At 40.0% G+C, this 21,985-nt stretch overlaps 1 protein-coding gene across 3 annotated transcripts; it reads right to left on the bottom strand.

Moving 5' to 3' along the window:
- Positions 1 to 1,679: 1,679 nt before the first annotated feature.
- Positions 1,680 to 21,416, bottom strand: LOC139946501 (uncharacterized). Of its 3 annotated transcripts, none has more exons than XM_071944183.1 (2): positions 20,937 to 21,416; positions 1,680 to 5,207 (listed from the first exon to the last, which is right to left on the bottom strand). In XM_071944183.1, the coding sequence occupies exon 2, from the start codon at positions 5,184 to 5,186 to the stop codon at positions 3,516 to 3,518; it is 1,671 nt and encodes a 556-aa protein (XP_071800284.1). In that variant the 5' UTR covers positions 5,187 to 5,207; positions 20,937 to 21,416; the 3' UTR covers positions 1,680 to 3,515. The 3 variants fall into 3 exon arrangements, with proteins under 3 accessions (XP_071800284.1, XP_071800283.1, XP_071800285.1); XM_071944182.1 differs by lacking the exon at positions 20,937 to 21,416 and adding an exon at positions 8,248 to 8,607; XM_071944184.1 differs by lacking the exon at positions 20,937 to 21,416 and adding an exon at positions 8,253 to 8,607.
- Between the last annotated feature and the right edge of the window lie 569 nt (positions 21,417 to 21,985).

The following is a 21,985-nucleotide window of genomic DNA, read 5'->3' as shown; positions in this document are numbered from 1 at the left end:
ATTTTCCTTGTATAGCAGAGCAAAATAATATGCAAAATGTGTCAGTTGCTATTGAAAAAAAAAATCATAATTTGCTCCTCAATAAAACAATTCAGAATGCACAAATTTTTCAGTAAAACTATGTTCGCTCCGGATTTTCGGCGATATCTAAAAAAAAAAAAAACACAAAAAAACGCGACCACTTTTTGAAATTTTCAGATGACTGTTAGGTGTATTGTGTTTATCTACATAGATTAAAACAAACGAATGGTTAAAACATAATCAAAGGTATACTTTTCCTTTAAAATTTATTGCGAGGAATAATGCCCGGACTGTGCCCAGTAGGCCTACTTGTCCGGTCATTACCAATTCGAAGTGTCAAACTCCACCTTTTTGTTTACACAACAAGTCTAGAAAATGCTGTCAGTCCATTGTTCCGGTGTTATTTTTGTTCTCTGTCAGGTACAGATTGTTTGTCTATGATGTCATTGACTGTAAGAGTTTTGGCTGCAAGCCTTTACCATTACAGAATGGATATCTGAGCGAAACACAATGATAATCAAAAGGCACTTTGAACACTTTATGTGCTCATGATTTGGTCACCTTTTTTCATGTACTGATTATTCTTATTGTTGAAAAGGCAATGCATATTATTGAATTGAACATAGTGAACAAAGTATCAACGTTGGGGGTATTGTTAAGGACAATAACATAATATGCTGTTATAGGTTTACTGGTTGCTTTTGAAGTGTTCTTTAGTTAGGAGCCGGGTACTCTTTAAAGGAACACGTTGCCTTGGATCGGACGAGTTGGTCAAAACAAAAGCGTTTGTAACCGTTTTTTATAAAATGCATATGGTTGGAAAGATGTTTTAAAAGTAGAATACAATGATCCACACAAGTTTGCCTCGAAATTGCGTGGTTTTCCTTCTACTGTGCGAACTAACATGGTCGCCCATTTATGGGAGTCAAAATGTTGACCCCCATAAATGGCCGACGTGTTAGTCGACGAGGTAAAAGGAAAACCACGCAATTTCGAGGCATGTTTGTGTGGATCATTGTATTCTATTTTTAAAACATCTTTCTACCCATATGCATTTTATAAAAAACGGTTACAAACGCTTTTCAAAGACCAACTCGACCGATCCAAGGCAACGTGTTCCTTTAAGCCCCCCCCCCCCACCCCTGCTGAACGAAAGTTCCCCAGCGAAAAATAAAATAACCCCTTGCACCACCACGGTCCCCCTCCCCGTCTATGACTATTGCTGTTCAGTCAGTTCACCAAACGGACAGAACGACCATCCAAAATCACAATGGTCCCCACAACCTTCCCCATCTAAATTGCTGAACGACATTTCGGACAAAACTGGCCCCGAAACCACCCATCATGGTCCCGTCCGAAATCAACATGCCCCCCCCCCCTCTTTTAGATTTGCCATTCTAAAAGAAATTCCTGATTTATGTTTAAGAATCCCCTTTTTTAATCGATTTAGAAAACAAAAATCACCATTGAAAACCGTTATACGACAGTGGCAATTCTGGTGTACAAAATGTTGTTGATGATGTTGTACCAATATGAAACCTTACCCATTAGTTTTAGTCGTCCTCCAAATTGGGCCCCTTTATCCCCCCAACCCCCCCCCCCCCCCAAAAAAAAAAAAAAACACACACACAAAAACCATCAGACAGACACATTGTCAAAACTTAAAATCACACATGATTAATGTTTATTCATGATTGGAAACGAAGCTTGGCCCGCTGATCAACAAAACTATTAGTTTCAAGTAATTATACAATAATCAAACGTATGAAACAGAAACAAAATGACGTCAAAGTATACATAACCAAATAAATTAATAAAAATTCGGTAATAAATGCAGTCAATACAGTTTTATTGTATTATGCACTGGACTTATTTCTGAACTTTTAAAACAAAATCAGAACGGGTAAAAATATAATGCAATATTAAAGGCGTTTTCGACAAGAAAAAACAAACAATTGTGGGTAGCCTTGCTCAAGGCAGTCGAATTATTCACTCCGAAAAAAGACCGCCGCTGTATAAAAACCCACCCGTATTCACTGTGCGTAAAACCCACCCGTATTCACTGTGCGTAACATCGCACGACACGATGCCCCCGTACACTATCCGCATGCGGAGGCCGTCAGGCCGACAGCCTTGTAGGATCTGTGTTGAAGCCACTGACCTCATTACTATAATAAGCGAAGAGTTCCCACGGTCAGCTCATTACCATAATGCCCGCGAAAGACGAGACATGTTTACCTCACACACCACCACCACGGACGCATGATAGGGTCCAAAGGTCGTGATAAGGGAAGTGCGTGATTGGACGTCAAAATGAATAATTAATTTGCCTCGCATCCTGTGTTGTCTGATAGGTCTGACGAACGATATACATATTCATGAGCTGATACTAGCATATCCTCGAGCCCCCCCAATTTCGTCCACTATTGGAATTTTTTCAATACAACACATTAAAACGGGAAGATACAGATCCGACAAGGCTGTCGGCCTGACGGCCTCCGCATGCGGTTAGTGGTGTACGAGTGCGATGACTTGTGTGAACAGTATTCGTGCGATGTGACAGTGTGTATACGGGTTGGTCATTCGGTGTGATCGCACACACCATGCACAGGGTACACGGCGGGTGGGTTTACAGCTGCGTCTTTTCGGAGCGAATAATGCGACTGCCTTGAGCAAGGCTAAATTGTGGGCGACCTTTCTTATGAGATTGTACACATGCAGTCCTCCAAAAACCCAATAATAAAAACTCTCTGAGAACTTCTGAAGGCCCTGTAAAAATAATGCATTTTTTTTATGAAGAGCGATTTAAACATGTGAACAAAATGTGAACATTTTTGGAAAGGTTTAGTGTCGATTGTTTTGGTCGACCAACACGCTTTCTTATAGTTTTATTTATAAAATAAATTAGATTTTGATGTTTTAAACACACTGTACGTTTAGTATCTTCAATATTTATCGTACAAAAAGAAAAACCAAGTTATCGATAAAGCTATAAACTTTGCAGCAATTTTAAAGGTTTTGTGTTCACAAGGGATAGAGCCTAATATATACAGCACCAGTTATAAACCCCCAAAAATAAATTTTGTACAATCTACACATCAGCATTCCTGTGACAAAGAAGTAGTAATGGGGTGCATTTCATGGCATCCAAAGTGAATGTCCTCAGTAGTAAAATTGAAAAAAAGAAGGGTACACCAATTTGATGATCGTATATTTCTCAAGATTAAGAAATAGTATACAAATCATTAATGTTGTGAACTGTTAATAATTCAATGAACATCGCTCGTGACTGGTTCCCTGCTCAATATTTGCGTAGCAAATAAAATAGTTAAGCAGAATTCGTGTGTCTCCTTACCAGATACCATCAATTTGTCTTCAGAATTGACACCGTCGGTGTTTTTTGTTATCTTTGATCAAATTCAACATTGTTGAGAAACATAATACGAAATTATAATATAATGGCAAAGTTACAAACAGTTTGTGTCAATGTTAAGTTACTGTTGAGATAACTTCTTGTTTGCTTCTGCCGTTTTTCTCCTGACAAGTTCCTTCAATCTAGCCACATCCTTCTGCAGCGAAGACGTTTCATGATGTAGCTGGATGTTCTCCTGCTCCAAGTAAGCCGAACGAGCCGCTCTGTAATCGATCAAGAGTCTCTTTGCATCTCGGCATTTCTTGGCAGCTTGGTTGTTGCGTCTTCGCTTGTCCCAGTATTTCGCACTGTCATCCATGCTCATTTGAAGATTGCGTACGCTACCATGCATGGGGAAACCCTCTGTGGTACCTTTGTTGAGGGCTGCTAAGGCCTGGGCTGCCTCAACCATCCTCTCGTGGGTTTCGTTCAGGGTAAGTTCAGATGAGGAACCAGAAGGGATGAATTCCGATTTGACTGGGTACTCCAAGACGGAGCTACACGGATGGGGGCTTATGTTGCCATCGCTTGAGGAGCTTGAAGGAGGGGGTGTAAAGCTGTCCAACCTAGGGCGACCACATTGAAGTTCTTCATGAGCGACCTTTGACCTCTGTGGAATAGGAATACTAGACATTTCAGAGGACACTGTTCTCTTTATCTTGCACAATGGCTCTTCGGATGTTGATGGTGTCTTGACGACAGCGCCCTCTTCGGTCTGTGCAAGAGAACGCTTTAGTTTATCGCGAAGTTTATGAGGAAGTTTGGAGAGTTCAATGCCTGACGAGAAGGCACTGTGTGGAGAGGGTGGGGAGGGGGGTTTCTGTTGGGCGTCTATCGGGTTAGTTTGTATAGTCGGGGGAACCGAAGGGAGCAGCGATGGGGAGAAAGACGGACCCTCTGATGGTGAGGTCACTTTGGTCTTGCCGTTAAGGAAACCAACATAAGGTTGCCGAGCTACCAGTGGTTGATCTATCGGGGTTTCTTGCTTGATCATCAGTTGATGTGAATTCCCGAGGTAGGCATGGACTGCGTTAACATCCATGCTTGGCGGCAAAGAAACTGGTGCCCTCTGAGGAATTTCAGTAGCTAGTCTATCCATGAATGGACGTACTGTAGGTTGCAACGAAGTTGGATATGGTGGTAGCAAGTTCTTGGCTTGTTCGGCTGGGTACATTTTGGTGGTTGGTGGTGCTTGGAAGAATGATAAATCTTGCTCATAAACGGGGTAAGCAATTCCATGGCCTAATTGTTTGCCACTTGATGTTGGATGGATTCTGTTTTGACTTTTGGCGTTTTTGTTCTTGCAAGGTTTGCCTTTCATGGCCTGCAGCTCTGCTTTGAGCTTCTCGTTCTCCCTAGCGAGGTTCATCACGTGAGTTTCCAGAACGAGGTCCGTCAGGCGCCGCTTCTCTCTCGATCTCTTGGCGGCATCGTTGTTCTTGCGGCGTTTGTCCCAATACTGGATATCCTTAGAGTCTTCCGAAGTGAACACTCTCTGCTTACGGGACATGATCAGGTCTGGCATGTTCGTGCTCAGATCCATTGGGTCCGCGCCGTTGGGGAGCTTGGTTGATAGCTCCATGGGTGGGAGACTCCCCTGTTCGGACAGGCGACCGTTCGGGTGGACACGCTGCACAGGCTTGCCGCAGTGTCGGTGCTGTGCGAGGTAGTCCCTGTTGTTCACCTGGTCCGTCATCTTGATGGAAAGATTCAAAGCTGATGTCTGGGGAAGTGGAGATGCTGTTGCTGCCATTGTGATCTCTCGTATGGAATTCTGTAGCAGAAACAATAAATAAAAATAAATATTTAACATTTTTGTGTACTTTGGAAGCCAACTACCTGAATAACACTCAAGAGGACAGTGCTCCCGTTTCGCAACATTCATTTGGTTTAGCACCCTCATGACAAAATGGTTTTTATTTGTTTTCCGTTTTTTTTTTTTTTACTGCGAGTTGTGGCTTGTTATTGACGCAGTGACCAAACTCCACGTTCATTCGTTGCATGTCAGTGAACCCTTTGCATTAATGACACGTATCCATTGGTTCGGCTCAGACCCACCAGTCTAATCTACATTACCGCTGGGCTGGTGACGAGTATGTACATTTTGTACATGTTGATGATGTAATGATGCATGCTGATTGAGTGTCACATCTCGACGCAATGCGCATAATGCGTAAACAAAATTGGTAATGCAAACGGTTGTTTAGCTCTCTTCTTTTAAAACCATAGCTGAAGAAGAATACAACTATTCCGGTAATATCTAAAATTGATCAAGTGATACTTTTGTTAGTACAAGGCAAAGAATGAAATTAATTCTTCTTAATGGATTGAAGACAACAGACATCTTATTATTGATCTCGATCTTTGTAAACAGGAAGTCGTGACAGTATTTTTTCAATGTTTTAAACCTAATTAATATGCATTACTGTACTTATTATTCCCGAAAAATTTAATTAACATAACATATACATTGCCTGTATTTTGTTTTTAATTGTCATAACCATATCCATTTTATCTTTTCCCATTCCCTCTATAAATGGATATGTATTTGTTTGTACTTGTTTTATGCCTCTGAAGGAGGTCCGGTTTGGATCGAAAGCTAAGGCCATCTACCCTATTTATTATATAAAAAAGTATAAATATAAAAAAACCCCAATATTTTCTGCAACTGTCAATTAAGTGAAATACCACCCATCCACAAACTCGACACTATGTTATCTGTTTTTGCTTTATACACGCGTTGCTTTCCATAGTTTTACAACCTCGGTTGGCGTTAACTAGGGCTGTGCAATTGCATCAGAAAAGGTCTAGGCCTAGCCTATGACGCTTGAGGAACCTAGCGAAAGTTTAAAAATTACTTTTCAGACGATAGATGGCAGCAAACTCGTTGGAACATAGACCTTATCGCAAATACCAATGCGCAAGCGCAAACTGTTGAATGAGGTGCATTGTGGGATAGATACGAATCAAATTTTGCTACCAGCTAGACCACAATGCACCTAATTCCAAGCTTTACGCGCGCGCCCCAGTATTTGCGAAAAGGTCTATTTAACAAGATACAAATAATAATAATGTACGTCGCAAGTTGTGTAGCACCATGGAGGATGGTATGGTAGCACCAATACAAGCTCGACCGTTAAAATCAACATAGCTCCATTGAAATTAACCTTATCTGTAGCTGTAAGCCGTTTACAAGTTTGATTACGTAATGCTTCCCTTTAATGAATTATTCATATATAGAATGACGTCACTGGTGGACATTATACCACAAAAACCATAGGTATGTGCTAATCGTGCATAAGAATGGCCCCTCGGGCTTAGAAAGAATTTGAATTCCTCTGACACGAAATAGTTGCTGTGTCACGTGAATCGGGCAAGCTGAGGTGAAGTTACGTAAGAAGAGATGATCAATAATTTCTTATGAATGAACGGAGATGTCACCGTTACCGGGCTTTGGTTTTAGAGTAGCATGTGTCACAGCAGCACTGATGATAATCTTAGAGCTTCAAGAACTGTGGGGAATTTAATTACTATATGTATTGATAAAATTCCAATCCTCTAGTAGGCCTTCAATTATTTACAAAACAATTTTATTTTAACAAACCCTCTTCCAAGATGAATAGTTGCGAGACAAAAACATATAATTAACAACGGTTCGCAGCCTTTTGGTTACAGATCATTCGCGTATTGTTTGTCGTATCGAGAATGTTAAATAAAAAACGAATTTTGATGGATTTATTTTCACCACATGAAAGTTGTTTAATATAACTCGAATTACTAATTAGACCAACATTTTTAAAGTTAACGACAAATCGTATTCCGAAATGGTGCACTTATCTCGGGTTACATAAAAACCCGACCCGTACTGCACTTTCAAAAAGTTACACCCCAAAGAAGAGTTACGCAAGTTGCTAACAACCGAACTCAGTCAATAGAGAGGGTAGATTAAAATCAAACTGACGAACGCTACTCAGCGTTGAGAGAAAACATTCTATTGTCATTGAAGGCATAAAGGTTTCTGGTTGGGCCGTTACGTCATGTTACAGCCTGAGCAAACACACAGCATAACTCCCAACAATGAAATAATGTTCTATGGAGGCAGCGGTTGGTTAACGTCTAAGCATAGTCTAAGATCCGGTTCCAGATCGCCTTGTTGGAGAAACACGCATAATTTGATCATGAATAGGATATCGTGGGCTTCTCAAGTCTATGGGTTTAGGGAAGCAAGAAATGACAACATGACGGATAAATACATTCATCGTTGCAAACACACTTGAATAAATATGTCGAACAAACAGTAACCCGAAACTTGGAAAAGCGGAAGCGGAAAATAAATTACATAACAAACAGAATAATAGTAGGAAATACGCTAGACATTATTGGTGGAGAAAATTTGACAAGACTACGATTTAAAGGCAGTGGACACTATTGGTCATTACTCAAAATAGCAAGTTACGTATGAAACACTTCAATAATGCTCTGATTGAAATTCCTACCTTCCTCAGGTTATATCGCAATGTATTTGAACACCTGCACTTTTATAATATAACTTCAAAAGTTCAAACCATCTCACTTCTAAATCTTAAAATAAGCGATCGTCTTCAAAGTTAGCATAACATCTTAATTCAAATAATATAATATCCATAATTACCCAAGATTGCATGTTGATTTACTGAAAAAATTGACTCGGGAACAATACCACAAACACACACACACAAAACAATTAACGATAAGAAACTTGAAAGGAAGAAAGACATCAGTCGTAACAAAACATTAGTAGAGAAAACATAAAATATAGTGATTAAGATGTGTACCTTACACAAAATCCGAAAAGTCCTTTCAGAAGAATATATTCAACTGGAAAACAGTAGGTCTCTTGTTGAAAGATGCTCTCTGTCTACAGGCGGATTTAGTCCATCCACAATACAAATTTAATTAACACCTTTCATCCCAAGGCAAATCCTCAAAAACGTCTTCGCTCCAAAAACTTAATATCCAGTGAAAACTAGTGCAGGTTTTGCTTTCTAAAGTATAACATCACTGAGATCAGAGCTATTCAGTCGATGCGTACGTGCAGCTTGATTTTGATTATTTTACTAAATTGAAAACAACTCGTGGAGACTCTTTTCCCCCTCAGTACACCTCGAATTCTTACAGGAGTAACATTACGTAATACGCTGCGCAAGCGCAGTGGCTACTGGTTCGTCACATACTCTGTGCGATCTGGAGTTGCGTAATGGTGCGACCTTCGAGATTATTTTTGTTGTTTAACTAGTGTGCGTGACGAAGAGGAGATACAAGCGTCCTTGCCCCTTCTCATCTAAGGTTGGAAGAGGGGTTCGATATTTTTGTTGTGTAACTAGTGTGCGTGACGAAGAGGAGATACAAGCGTCCTTCCCCCTTCTCATCTAAGCTTGGTCGCGGGGTTGGATACAAAAGAGCCACGGAGCCTGGACATACCAGGCACGGTTTGTACTCGCCTCAAAGGAAGTAGACTTAACACAAAATCGAACAAAGTTACATGCATGGGATCGCACCATAACATCAATCAAATGGCTCTTCGCAAGGCGGATACTGTCATCTCGCCCTAAACCAAAGTCGCCCAACACAACGTTCATCTCGCCCAATAGCAAAGTCGCCCCAACACAATGCTCATCTCACCCTAAACCAAAGTCGCCCCAACACATCTCGCCAAAAAGCAAAGTCGCCCAACACAATGTTCATCTCGCCCAATAGCAAAGTCGCCTGAACACAATGTTCATCTCGCCCTAAACCAAAGTCGCCCCAACGCAATGTTCATCTCGCCAAATAGCAATTAAGTCGCCCCAACACAATGTTCATCTCGCCCAATAGCAAAGTCGTCCCAACACAACACAACGTTCATCTCGCCAAATAGCAAAGTCGCCCCAACACAATGTTCATTAGCAAAGTTGCCCCAACCAGTGGCCATATATGCCGGTTTCATGTTTCAATTTGTGCAAGAATTCGGAACCATAATATCCTTTTCTCCACTTAATTTCTCCAGATAAATCTAACTACTTTGTTCATTGTTACGATCGACAAATAAACAAGTATTATACTTATTTTAAAAAACAATTATTGTCAAAAAATAAAATGAAGTGACAACATAGAAACAAAAAATGTAATTAGCAGATGAAACTTGATAAAAACAAAACGGGTGAGGTGTGTTAAAGGAACACGTTGCCTTGGATCGGACGAGTTGGTCTATAAAAAGCGTTTGAAACCGTTTGTTATGAAATGTATATGGTTAGAAAGATGTTTTAAAAGTAGAATATAATGATCCACACAAGTATCTCTCAAAATTGCACGGTTTTCTTTTTACGTCGCGAACTATCACGGTGGGCATTTATGGGGGTCAAAATTTTGACCCCCATAAATGGCCGACCGTGTTATTCGACGAGGTAAAAAGAAAACCACGCAATTTCGAGGCATATTTGTGTAGATCATTGTATTCTACTTTTACATCATCTTTCTAACCATATGTATTTTATAATAAACGGTCAAAAACGCTTTTCAAAGACCAACTCGACTGATCCAAGGCAACGTGTTCCTTTAACCGAAATGTGGGTACATACAATCTGACAATGGAGGAAGAGGGCTAGTAGCTCGGTCGGGACCTTCTCTGGTGAAATTACTAAAATTACTGTCTTTCTATTTATAGTTCCAAACTATCGTTCTCCAGATCGAAGAAACTTCTATATTGTGTAACATTTCTGATTTATACTCTTAATTGTATAAATCTTTGATAAGGCATCATCAATTCCTCTCTATTGCTTTTAAAGTCCGTTCTAAGACTTCGTCCCCTTCTTTAAAATAAAGCTTTTTACTAACTCGGTGTTTTTTAATATTATTTTATGGGTGATCTCGTAAGTAGGCCCGTTTTGGAGGGTTGTGTTTTCATTACATGGATTTTGTGATTTCTAGTTTTTTACCAATTCATTTGTGCTTATTATATTATTTTTTGTTTATGTTCTCAGCTTTCTAAACTTGTCTGATTTGGTATTGTTGTTTATTTTGTCATTTTATTGAGCCATAATAAGTACATTGTAGGGAACGGTCGCACATAAATCAGTATCTTATTTCTTATTTAAATTACTCTACACCGTAAGAATCGCTCCAACCAAAACGTGATCTCCATAATCTGCTGTTTACAAGAGGGCCATGAAATAATATTACGTAATAGAAGTTTCGCATGCGCATACACACTGTTGTGTCACATCATGGAGGTAGAAACCCCTTTCTACTATGCTGCATCATGGCTGCATGTACATGTACATGTATACTGTACTGTGCAAGGCTCAACCACAGACTCCGATGACCACGTGGTTTTCTCATGGGTTAAACCATGGAGGTAGAATTAGACCAAACCATGGTTCGACCGTTTTCAACGATGTACATTCCCAATATTCATCTAATGGGCAGCCATCTTGTTTTTACCAAACCAATGTAATGTATCCAGTTCGAAAATCGCAAATAATAGTCTGGTAATTACAATAACAATCATTTTGTCATCACTTATCGTATCATTGTCAAAGAGGGAACACGACAGAGATTGCGGCAGCACCCTCAGCTTCATCATGGAATCTACCTTTCAGGTCTTGTTTTCGGGGGTTGGTATCTTTAGTCATCGCTAAATATTCCAGGGAACATCTTACTTTTTATACGTTTGTAAATCAAGTTCCACAGACTTTGTATTCAATATTTTCTTTTTTTTAATTACATTAATTTGTTTACACAATACTTCATAAACATACACATCCGGGCTTCTTTTAAAACACGGCGTCACTGTCCTTATAGGTACAGTTCAGATTGCAATCCGGGTCCACAATTATTGAAGGACCAGATTTATTGTTGTCCTTGTCACAAGGAAAGCATCTGGCCTTTCTTACAGAGTTTGTCCCTCAATTATAATACTAATATTTTTTTCAGTTGTCTGAAGTTACGATGGTTTATAATGAAACCTCAATGCGTACATTGTCCATGGTGAGCTAGACGAAGGTTACACTTATGAGCTATTATTTTTTTTATCTCGTCGAGGTCTGGTCAGGGAGTGGTCATTGGTAATATTCCCAGGTCACAGAGCTATGGTCAGTGGCTTGAGTAGTCAGGCCTAAGGATACCAGCTGTCCCCGGTTTGACCCCGCTTAGTAAGACCAGTCTGGGTTTACAGTACGTCCAGCCGGGGTCATCCTTCGGTCACGGTCTCACCGGATCAGGCCAATATGGACGTTCATTGCATTGATGAAACGCACATAGACTTGGTTCCAAGTCTGTGATCGAGGTTTAGTAATCCTGATAGCAGATATTGTCTGAGACCTGACCCGTCATAATTTGAAAGCGTGTGATAGCAATTCTGCAGGAAATTCTGCGTGGCCGATGCAGAGATAACCGCAGTCTGTCTCAGACTTGAAATCAAGTCTAAAACGCACGCGGATCAATGTGCATTACATGGGCGTGTTCGACCGTGGTTCGACCATCGAACAATAATGGATTACAACACATAGGTGGCCTTGGTATGGTGCTGATTATGTAACATACCCAGACAGGAATCTTTTGAGTGGTCTAGTAGTCACGTCTCAAAATGCGGGCAGAGGGTCAGCCCAGGGTCAGGCAGAGGCCTCAGGGTGGTTTGGAGTTTAAAAGTGCAACCAGAGGGTCATCTACCCGGTCAGGTGACCATAATAATCACGCGCTCAATCCACGCTATTTATATACACTGTCCTTTTTAGCTACGATTTCCCTTGTATAATTGTAATAATTAGCAAAAAGCTCAACAAAATATCTCAATTAGTGCACAAAACTTTCTAGTATAAATAATAACATAGTTTGGTATGCGAAACTGCTGCATGAAATCGTTCACTGCAAGTAAAACCGAAACAGTCTATTAGGGCTTAGTGTTTCAATAATTCATTTCCTTTGTTTTTGCTTTTCAATGTAATAATTTATTTTATAGCAGCTCGTATTTTAAAGAAATGTTGCATCTCTTTGTATCTTAATTTCGTCATGGATTCAATCAAAACAGCTGATCGTTTTGCGATAGCCACAAGAAACAAGAAAATAACAAGAAATAAGAAACAAGAAGCTTTTTTACGACGTTGTAATTTCTATAAAAATTAATGTAAGGTTTTATATTTCTGCCATTGAGTTGTGTGCATGTCTGTAGAAGGCCTCGTTCTGTGACCATTCCATCCGTATTAAACATGTATTAGTAGCAACCATTAAGGGTGCGTTCGTTTAGCTTCCCTGGGTCGACCCCGGTGTGTGGCGGTTTATTTTCCCAGGACAAACATGGGTAATTGTCTGCACACGTTCGTCCTGGAAAAAAACCCCGCCACACACCGGGGTCGACCCAGGGAAGCTACGAACGCACCCTAAATTAATGTATCGGAATGTATACGTTCATGAGTTCTCATCATGTTTATTTGAATTGTCCACGAGTGAATAGTGGTGAACGTTATCCAATTCCGAAACGTGGATCAGCTCATGGAGGTAGAAACTCCATGATCTGCTCCAGCAATAATTGAAAACAACCCTTGGGTTAAATTCGGGAGGAAGGACATTATAGAAATCAAGGCTATTCACATTAACCCATGAAGGATCTCTATTGTTTAGACTGACGTAGGATGTAGGATTATTCCATTGATGACCGTTTGGGCATGTATAAGAAGGTGTCGCTCACCCATAAGGTTATCTATATCTCAAGGGAACCATGGAGGTAGCCCGTGGGGGTAACCCACCAGTGAACACGAAGAGGATACTTCAAGACAATACCTTAATTGGTTTTTGAAACTGGGCGATGTCTAAATTCTATTTGTGATTAAAATCAAACCATGTTTGCAAGGAACTAGATGAAGCTAACCTGTGAACATTTCATTTCCAAAAGTGGGAGCGTTTTTAAGATATCGGGACAAATCAGATTGTCCATATAGGAAAAAAATTATCCGAAGACACAATTCGAAGACACAATCTGAGAACTTAGAAAAAGCCAAAATTTAACATGTAAGGATCCCTCTCTCAAAATCACATTCATCCAGTCTTCTCACTTGGTGTATCTCAACATTTGCTTAAAATAACAAACCTGTGAAAATTTGAGCTCAATCGGTTGTAGAAGTTGCGAGATAATAATGAAAGAAGAAAAAACCACCTTGCCACACGAAGTTGTGTGCTTTCTGATGCTTGATTTCGAGACCTCAAGTTCTAAACTTGAGGTCTCGAAATCAAATTTGTGGAAAAATATTACTTCTTTCTCTACGTTACTTCGGAGGAGCCGTTTCTCACAATGTTTTATACTATCATCCTCTCCCCATTACTCGTTACCAAATAAGGTTTTATGCTAACAATTTGAGTAATTACCAATAGTGTCCATCACTGCCTTTATTTGGTTGTGGTTTCTCGCTGTGTCTCCTTCTATCTACTCCATGTTTTTACAATGTAAGTTTTATGGTCAGCAAGACCGGAGTAATATTAAACCCACAACTGTTGTCTGTAAGTTAAAGATTCAAAGGTTGTGACTTTTATGGAGAGTTGAAAAGGGCTCAACATTGTGCCCCTAATTGGGCTGTTGACTTTATAATTAGTATTTTCAAAGTATACTTATTGAACATGTAGCATTTACCGTGGCTTCTATGGGAGCTTAATTAATGTGGTGCCCCCATTGGTCTTCTATAAGAATGGGTGCGCTAATACCCATGCTCATAACTAAAATGTCAATTTACAAGTGTCTGCTGCCACCATGCGTTTCAAGTCTGCCAGTGACACGTGACCATCACCCTTGGCTATCTTGTTCATTACCATCCAACCCAGCACACAAAAAAGAATGAAGCGACCCGGCCGACATACGTGTAAAGTGGTTCCGACGACCAAAGTCACACCATAAATAGATCGTCGGCTGATTTCTGGCGAGATGTTTAACTTTTAGCCTTTCGTAGATCATAAATGCATGCATACACCACGTGGTCTTTAATACAATTCAAACATTTAACGGTGTGTACAGCTACAGGTACAACCATAGGGCGTCGTTTAATCCCATATTCGTTGAAATCGTACAATCCTCAAAAATCCACAAAGATACAGATATGATGGGTACTTTATCCCTTTATATAATTATGGGGATATTTTTAGGTCACAAGAAAAACGAAATTTCACACAAGTTATCTGTCTGGCGTTACCATGGGCGGACGGCTTTACAGATCAGTCTCAACTAGACACATCCATTATAAACACAAATTTAACACTTTCGCCATATCTTTGCACACTAAAATTTGGTTATTAGGAGAGTGTGACTGAAAAGTACTGTTATTGAGAAAAAAAAAGAAAAAAAAAACCACGTTACTACCTTATCTTCATTCCATCTATGTTTGCACTTTTATCGTGATTTTGTTGGGCCACTCGTCGATGACCTAATATCTGCTTAGCACTGCAGACTGCAGAGTAAACCCGCTACTCACATAAACAAATAGTTTATAGGCTAGTCATATTTCTAAGAAAATGTAAGAGTGACCTAGACCTGCTATAGGTAATGTGACGTTAAAAATAACCCAAAAGAACAACTGAACCTTCATACCTATAAGTCATCTGCCAGTACAAACCTATTTATTCCCATTTTAAATCAGTAGAATGTATGTACTCGTTAAAGGAACACGTTGCCTTGGATCGGTCGAGTTGGTCTTTGAAAAGCGTTTGTAACCGTTTTTTATAAAATGCATATGGGTAGAAAGATGTTGTAAAAGTAGAATACAATGATCCACACAAACATGCCTCGAAATTGCGTGGTTTTCCTTTTACCTCGTCGACTAACACGTCGGCCATTTATGGGGGTCAAAATTTTGACTCCCATAAATGGCTGACCATGTAGAACAGTAGAAGGAAAACCATGCAATTTCGAGGCAAACTTGTGTGGATCATTGTATTCTACTTTTAAAACATCTTTCCAACCATATGCATTTTATAAAAAACGGTTACAAACGCTTTTGTTTTGACCAACTCGTCCGATCCAAGGCAACGTGTTCCTTTAAACATTATATCTCAAAGAACAACTGAAACATCATAGTTTATATAGTTAGTCTTCCAGTTCGAAGCTAAAACAATTGTTATTTATTCACTTTTGGATTTGGAATCAGTAGAATTGTGGTCAAGTTAATTCGTGACCGCCAGGTATTTAGCATCAGAAAATGCATAATACTATTAACAAAGCATGTTGATTGGCGTATTTTCCAAAAATGTGTCTTAGTCGACTTGTTTCGTTTCTTTGACGGAACAAAACAAAACAAAACAGTTAGTGACATAAATGCACCACTTTGTACAGTACACAATAGGTATTTGTAGATATACCAGCAATTGTGTGGCATTTTGTTCGATCCTCACACTTTGTACAGTACACCATAGGTATTTGTAGATATACCAGCAATTGTGTGGTATTTTGTTCGATCCTCACACCTCTGTTCGTATGACTTATGGGCAGCATTTTCAAATGCTACGGTTTGGAAACAAATTGCATCTTCTTCATGTATGGGCCTACACTATGGAGGTCGAAAAGTGGACTGCTTTTCTGCTAACGGTGCAGCACGAGGAGTCGCCAAGTACACTCAAATTATTCTCATAAAAACTTTAATTGTCTCTGACAAAACATAGGATATTCTTAGAACAAAAAGGGGGTCAAGGGGGGGGGGGTGAATTCGAAAACCGGGTTATTCATCCGGAACAATTCCCAGGAAAGCGATGATAGAAAACGTCAATGACTGAAGTAATTCAACAGTCACTGATAGGCCTTGACCTTGTTGACCTGTTACTGTGCGGTTAGCACCAAGTATGTCACACAACCCCCTTTTTTTTTGTATGAACGTTGTTTTGCCAAAACCTTCGCAGGTTTATTTTTAGATTCCTTGGAATTCTGTATTGTGCTAAATAAAACAACACGCTGGAATTCTTGTTAATCGTAATCTGTTTCCAATCATTATGAGCAATTTGTTTTTGTTTGATGGGGTGAAATGCATTCGTCAGCGTGTATTCACCTTGTGAATTTTTTGTTGTTAAAAGACGATGGAAACTATAGGTTATCACTCTCACTTGGTGTATGTCAACATTTTATGCATAAAATAACAAACCTGTGAAAATTTGAGCTCGATTGGTCGTCGGAGTTGCGAGATGACTATGAAAGAAAAAAACACCCTTGTCACACGAAGTTGTGTGCTTTCTGATGCTTGATTTCGAGATATCAAAAATTCTAAACTTGAGGTCTCGAGATCAAATTCGTGGAAAATTACTTCTTTCTCGAAAACTGTCACTTCAGAGGGAGCCGTTTCTCCTAAAGTTATCTCGCAAATTCGACGACCGATTGAGCTCAAATTTCCACAGGTTTGTTATTTTATGCGTATGTTAACAAACACCAAGTGAGAAGACGTCCTGGTCTTTGACAATCACCAATAGTGTCCATGGTCTTTAAGCATGAAATATTATTAAAACAAAAATTATTTTCGGAAAAGTTGCCCCCTGAATGTATTGCTTTTTTGGGGGTATTTAGCTAGAGTCATAATCTGTAATTAAAGGTGTATTTTCACCCGGCTTTCAAAGCAATTTTATTTGTAGGCCTACATAATTGTCTGTCACAGTTAGTTGGCTACGGTACCCTATTTCACTCAGTCAGTGCTTTGGGAAACGCCGTCCAAATTGACATTGTGGAGTCCAACATGAGACGCACCAATAAGTAATGTCACAAAATAATGTTATATCAGTTGTCAAAATGTTACCCATACATCCATGCCAGTCCCCACTTACAGAGCTGCGAGCATTTGGGTTAAACTGTTGACCTTTGTTAGTTGTCAAAGACCAGTCTTCTCACTAATTGGTGTATGTCAACAGATGCATATTAATAACAAACCTGTGAAAGTTTGAACTCAATATTGGGCGTCGAAGTTGCGAGAGAGTAATGGAAGAAAAGTAACACATTTGACGAACAAGTTGTGTGCTTCCCGACGCTTGAATTTGAGACCTCAGCTGAGTTATTAATTCTTTCTCAAAAAACTGCGTTCCTTCAGTAGAGGGAACCGTTTCTCACAATGTTTTATACCATCAACAGCTCCCCATTACCAAGTAATGTTTTATGCTAACACTTATATTTTGAGTAAGTACCAAAAGTGTCCAGTGATTTTAAAAGCAACGCAAAATACAACCGACTAACGTCCGTCGATATCGGTTTTTTCCCATTACCGATATATCGAAAATTTAATATCGAGTATACTCGATATATCGAGTATTTCCCGCGCGCAAGATGAAGCCTAAAAATAGCACTTGGTATACTCATGGCGAGTAGAAATATATATACCGTAGACTGACAGTTTAATAGGGTTACATTTAAACCTGTTTTTTGGGGCCCCGACCTTGTTTGTAGTTAAAAAATTTCAAATTGCGTAGTCCCGCGCCCCGATTATTTCTGGTTTTACAACAAGTATGATCGCCGCTACCGCTGGCTTGGCCAATATTGGTGAACGCTCACCACAATTCTCGATTCGTGATTGTCCATGATTGACCGTCTCAAAATGACACAGAGCCTTTGTGAGTTGCGTGACTCGCCGACATTAAGGTGTCAGTTGCCGATGCACTGACGTAAAAGTGTCAATCAAGTTGTCCGACGGGCGCGCGGGCGGGCGGCTTTGGGTTGAGATCTTTGGTACGATGTGGAAAAAAAAATTGGTGCGACAGGCCCGCTGTTCTATGTGGAGAGTGAAGTGTGTTAGGGGAGCGCGGCGCTTCAAACTTCAACACTAAATGAATTAGTTACTAAACTTTTTCAGAGTCTAATGCCCTCAAAAATAACGACAATTCACGGCAATATTGTTAGATACATTATAAATGTCCGCTGGTATGTTACACTACCTTTACGGTTGAAAATGGTTGAGATAATCATCGAAAAAAAAATCACTAGAAAGTCCCGCAAAACACAGACCTACCATTCCGCGCTCACAATATACAACGCAAACAGCATGCAGTCACATAGTCTCCAATAAAGGCTCGTAGCACTTAGCATTCTATAAAGGCATGAAACATTGAATGCTAGAACGCCCTCTATTGTCAAAATAACGCGGCGCATCACGCGATACCGCGTTGACAAAAGACTGCACTTGTCTGTGCATGCTTGGGCAAACGGGTTTTCCCCCCGAATTGCAATAACCACACACGCTGGTGTGCACGCTTAAACCGTACAACACCATAGTCTTCGCTGGTACGCACGCAATAGCCGCCGACAACGTGGTCTGCGAAGCATAGTTCCTCGGAAATGTTAGCTTGTTTACGAACACAACGTGTAGGCTTTGTTTGACCAAAATGACGCCATTACGATACCTTGGATTGATAGAAAGATTATTTTTCTGTGTAACGTAAGATTGTTTTCTTCCTTATTTTGTGATGTCTTATTGATTCGGGGATTTTTTTTTGCGGGGTATTTTTGCAAAGTAGCGGTGGTTTCTTTTGAGGTTTTACCGTACGCTCGCCGCGGGGTCGTGAACTTCTGCGGCGGGCCAGCGGCTGATGGCGAAATCCCAAAGAACAAGCAGACATACTTGGTTGTAAAACGTATTTTATTTAATACGGCAACTCAAAATGATGAAACTACATAACGACGACGGCTTTTCTAATACTCAAACACAGATTTCTCTTAAATAATCGGACACTCTTTTGGTATTTTCGATATCATTTAAGAACATCGAAATTTTCAAAACATCGAAATTTTCGATATATCGAAAATCCGATATTACGATATGATTATAAAAGTGACATCGGCGATTTCGATGTCAAAAAAATATCGAGTTTTTGAGTATTTTCGATATATCGACGGACGTTACAACCGACTCTTGAACGGACTACGGGGACGGGTTTTTATACCTTGGGCTTTCCGGATAGCAAACAGCAATTTCTATTTTAGGGATAGATTAAGATTTCTATCTTCGAGATAGAATAAGATATCTATTTTCGGGATGGATTAAGGGAATTATACAGGGATTGGGGAAAGGATAACAAACAAAACAAGACCCATGCCGTAAAATATTTCCCTCTGAAATGAATGAAGTCATAATTATTAGAATAAAAACTGTATTCTGAAAACATTAAAGGATTTGGGTACTTTTTCAAAATGTCCATAGATTTACATTAAACTTACAGGGTTTGAAGATAATGATAGTGGAAAGCTTCCCTTCAAATATTACTTACTGAGGTGCTGTAGTTTTTGAGAAATGAGTAAAACAATGTCATGATGAAATACGTTTGTAAATGATTGAAATAGTTTTCGTCTCATGAGACGAAAATTGTTTTCATGACATTGTTTTACCCATTTCCCCAAAACTACATTACCTCAGCAAGTTATATTTTCAGGGAAGCTTTCTACTATCATCATCTTCAAACTGTGTAAGTTCTTTTAGTGTAAATCTGTGGACATTGTGTTTTTTGTCCTACAAAAGTTACATAGACCCTTTAACCCCCCGAAACGCAACAGCTCAGTGATCGGTTTCGGTTAATTAAAATAAAGGACAATGTGTTCTTAGGAGCCCTCATGCTAGAATGTTTTCTTTTTTCTTCTTCACTATTTTTTTCTTCTGACCCACACAACGGGTTCAGCTCATGTTTCACATGTTTGCAATTATTTTTTTCAGCTGAGCTCCACCAAAAGATACCTTATACAACATTTTCATGTGATTAACTCCATACTATGACTTCTCCGGGAACACATAAAGTTTAATTCAGGGTTTTTCTAAGAAATATTTAAAAATATTACAGACTTCATAATAAATTCAAGATAGTATAACACCCAGCCGTATGAAACGGGAATTTTTGTAGTTTTAATAGTCGGACACTAACTAAGCCACAAGCCTCGAAAGAGTTGGGAAGGGGTGCGTGGGATGATGGGTGGGGTGGGGGTGAGGGGTTGGGGTGAGGGGGGGGGTGGGGAGGGAGGGATTCGTGAAAAAAGATCACAAACTCCAACTAGAATCAATTTGCAACCAATTCTTAAGTAGTAAGATTCTTTTCTAAGAAATATTTAAAAACATTACAGACTTCATAATAAATTCAAGATAGTATAACACCCAGCCGTATGAAACGGGAATTTTTGTAGTTTTAATAGTCGGACACGAACTAAGCCCCAAGCCTGTGAAAGAGTTGGGAAGGGGTGCGTGGGATGATGGGTGGGGTTGGGGTGAGGGGGTGGGGTGGGGGGAGGGAGGGGATTCGTGAGAAAAGATCACGAACTCCAACTAGAATCAACTTGTAACCAATTCTCAAGCAGTTACCTGCAATCCTAATAAATTATCCAAGCTGGCAGAGCTGTCGAAAGATAACAACCTTGCCGAAACAGCCGGGTCGTTGCTGGCTGAACTATCCTCAAACAATATACGGCTATTGTGGTTTTGTGCGAAATTGATTATAATAATAACAATACAGATGTGAAAATTAACCAACTGAGTTAAATACTACTAATAATTTTTATATGATTTACCTGCTAGCCTCGTGTACAGCTCTCTGTTACGCCGCAAAATTTCCCGACCTGGAGGAGAATTGAGCGGGGAAAAACCTCGCGAAGAGCCGCACAGCTTGTTGGCTTTAACACCCTCGATTCACCCACTCCTACCTCGCGTAGACCGCAGCCAAAAAGGAGACAAAACGATGATGGTTTCGGGGGAGCTGACTAGGCTATACCTAAGTTCATCACTGGACCAAAGCCCTTGCACTTGATCACCCCTTCATGTATAGGTTGTCCTTAACCCTGTACTTAAAGCGTGTCAGGCTAGGTCAGTTAACCACGCTCCAAGCTTCCCCATTGGTCCCCGGGTCTAAGCCCACGTTTTTTTTCTCTTTATCTGTGGTAACCGTGACAGTGAGCATTGCATAACAGTGGCCAGGCGGTTTGGATGACATAAAAGCATCATATCCCGAACCCAGCATCCCTGTGGGCTAGATTGTGTAACTTGCGACGGTGATTGGCCTGTCGTTACGAGCGAGCACGTTCATGGACTGCCGTTTACATTCGATTAGCATGCGGCGTATCTGGGGCAATAACATCAGATGACCGTACCAGCTGCCGGGCTTGTATAGAAAACACACCACAATCAAGTCTGGGACACGACTGGCAAGCCAACCTCAGTTTTTAGAACTAGGTCGATGCCATAGGGACGACCTCATAAAAACACTACAGACGCTAAAAACAAAACTAAACATTTCCTCTTTTGTGGCATCACCGCACTTGTTTGCATTAATAAACCGAAACTAAACATGTAGTTGTTGAGAAGTAAATCTGCTTCTACTTTATTTCAACCTCATAGTTGCAAAATAGTGTCTATCCTCAAATATTGCTTAAAAAATGGGCCTATTTTATTGTTAAGGAAAATAAATTACGCCAAATGTCTAAAAACACTCATGCATTTTATGTGATGTACCCACAATTATTAAACATTGCAACACGTCTCGGTCCCAGACTATTGATGTAATTTCTGTAGCACCATTGTGAATTTCTTCGGGTTCAAATAAAGGATATCGAGGCTTTACGAA

Source organism: Asterias amurensis, chromosome 13 (genome assembly GCF_032118995.1).
Source record: "Asterias amurensis chromosome 13, ASM3211899v1".
In the NCBI taxonomy this organism is placed as follows: Eukaryota; Metazoa; Echinodermata; class Asteroidea; order Forcipulatida; family Asteriidae; genus Asterias; species Asterias amurensis.
This window is presented reverse-complemented; position numbering and strand designations above follow the sequence as displayed.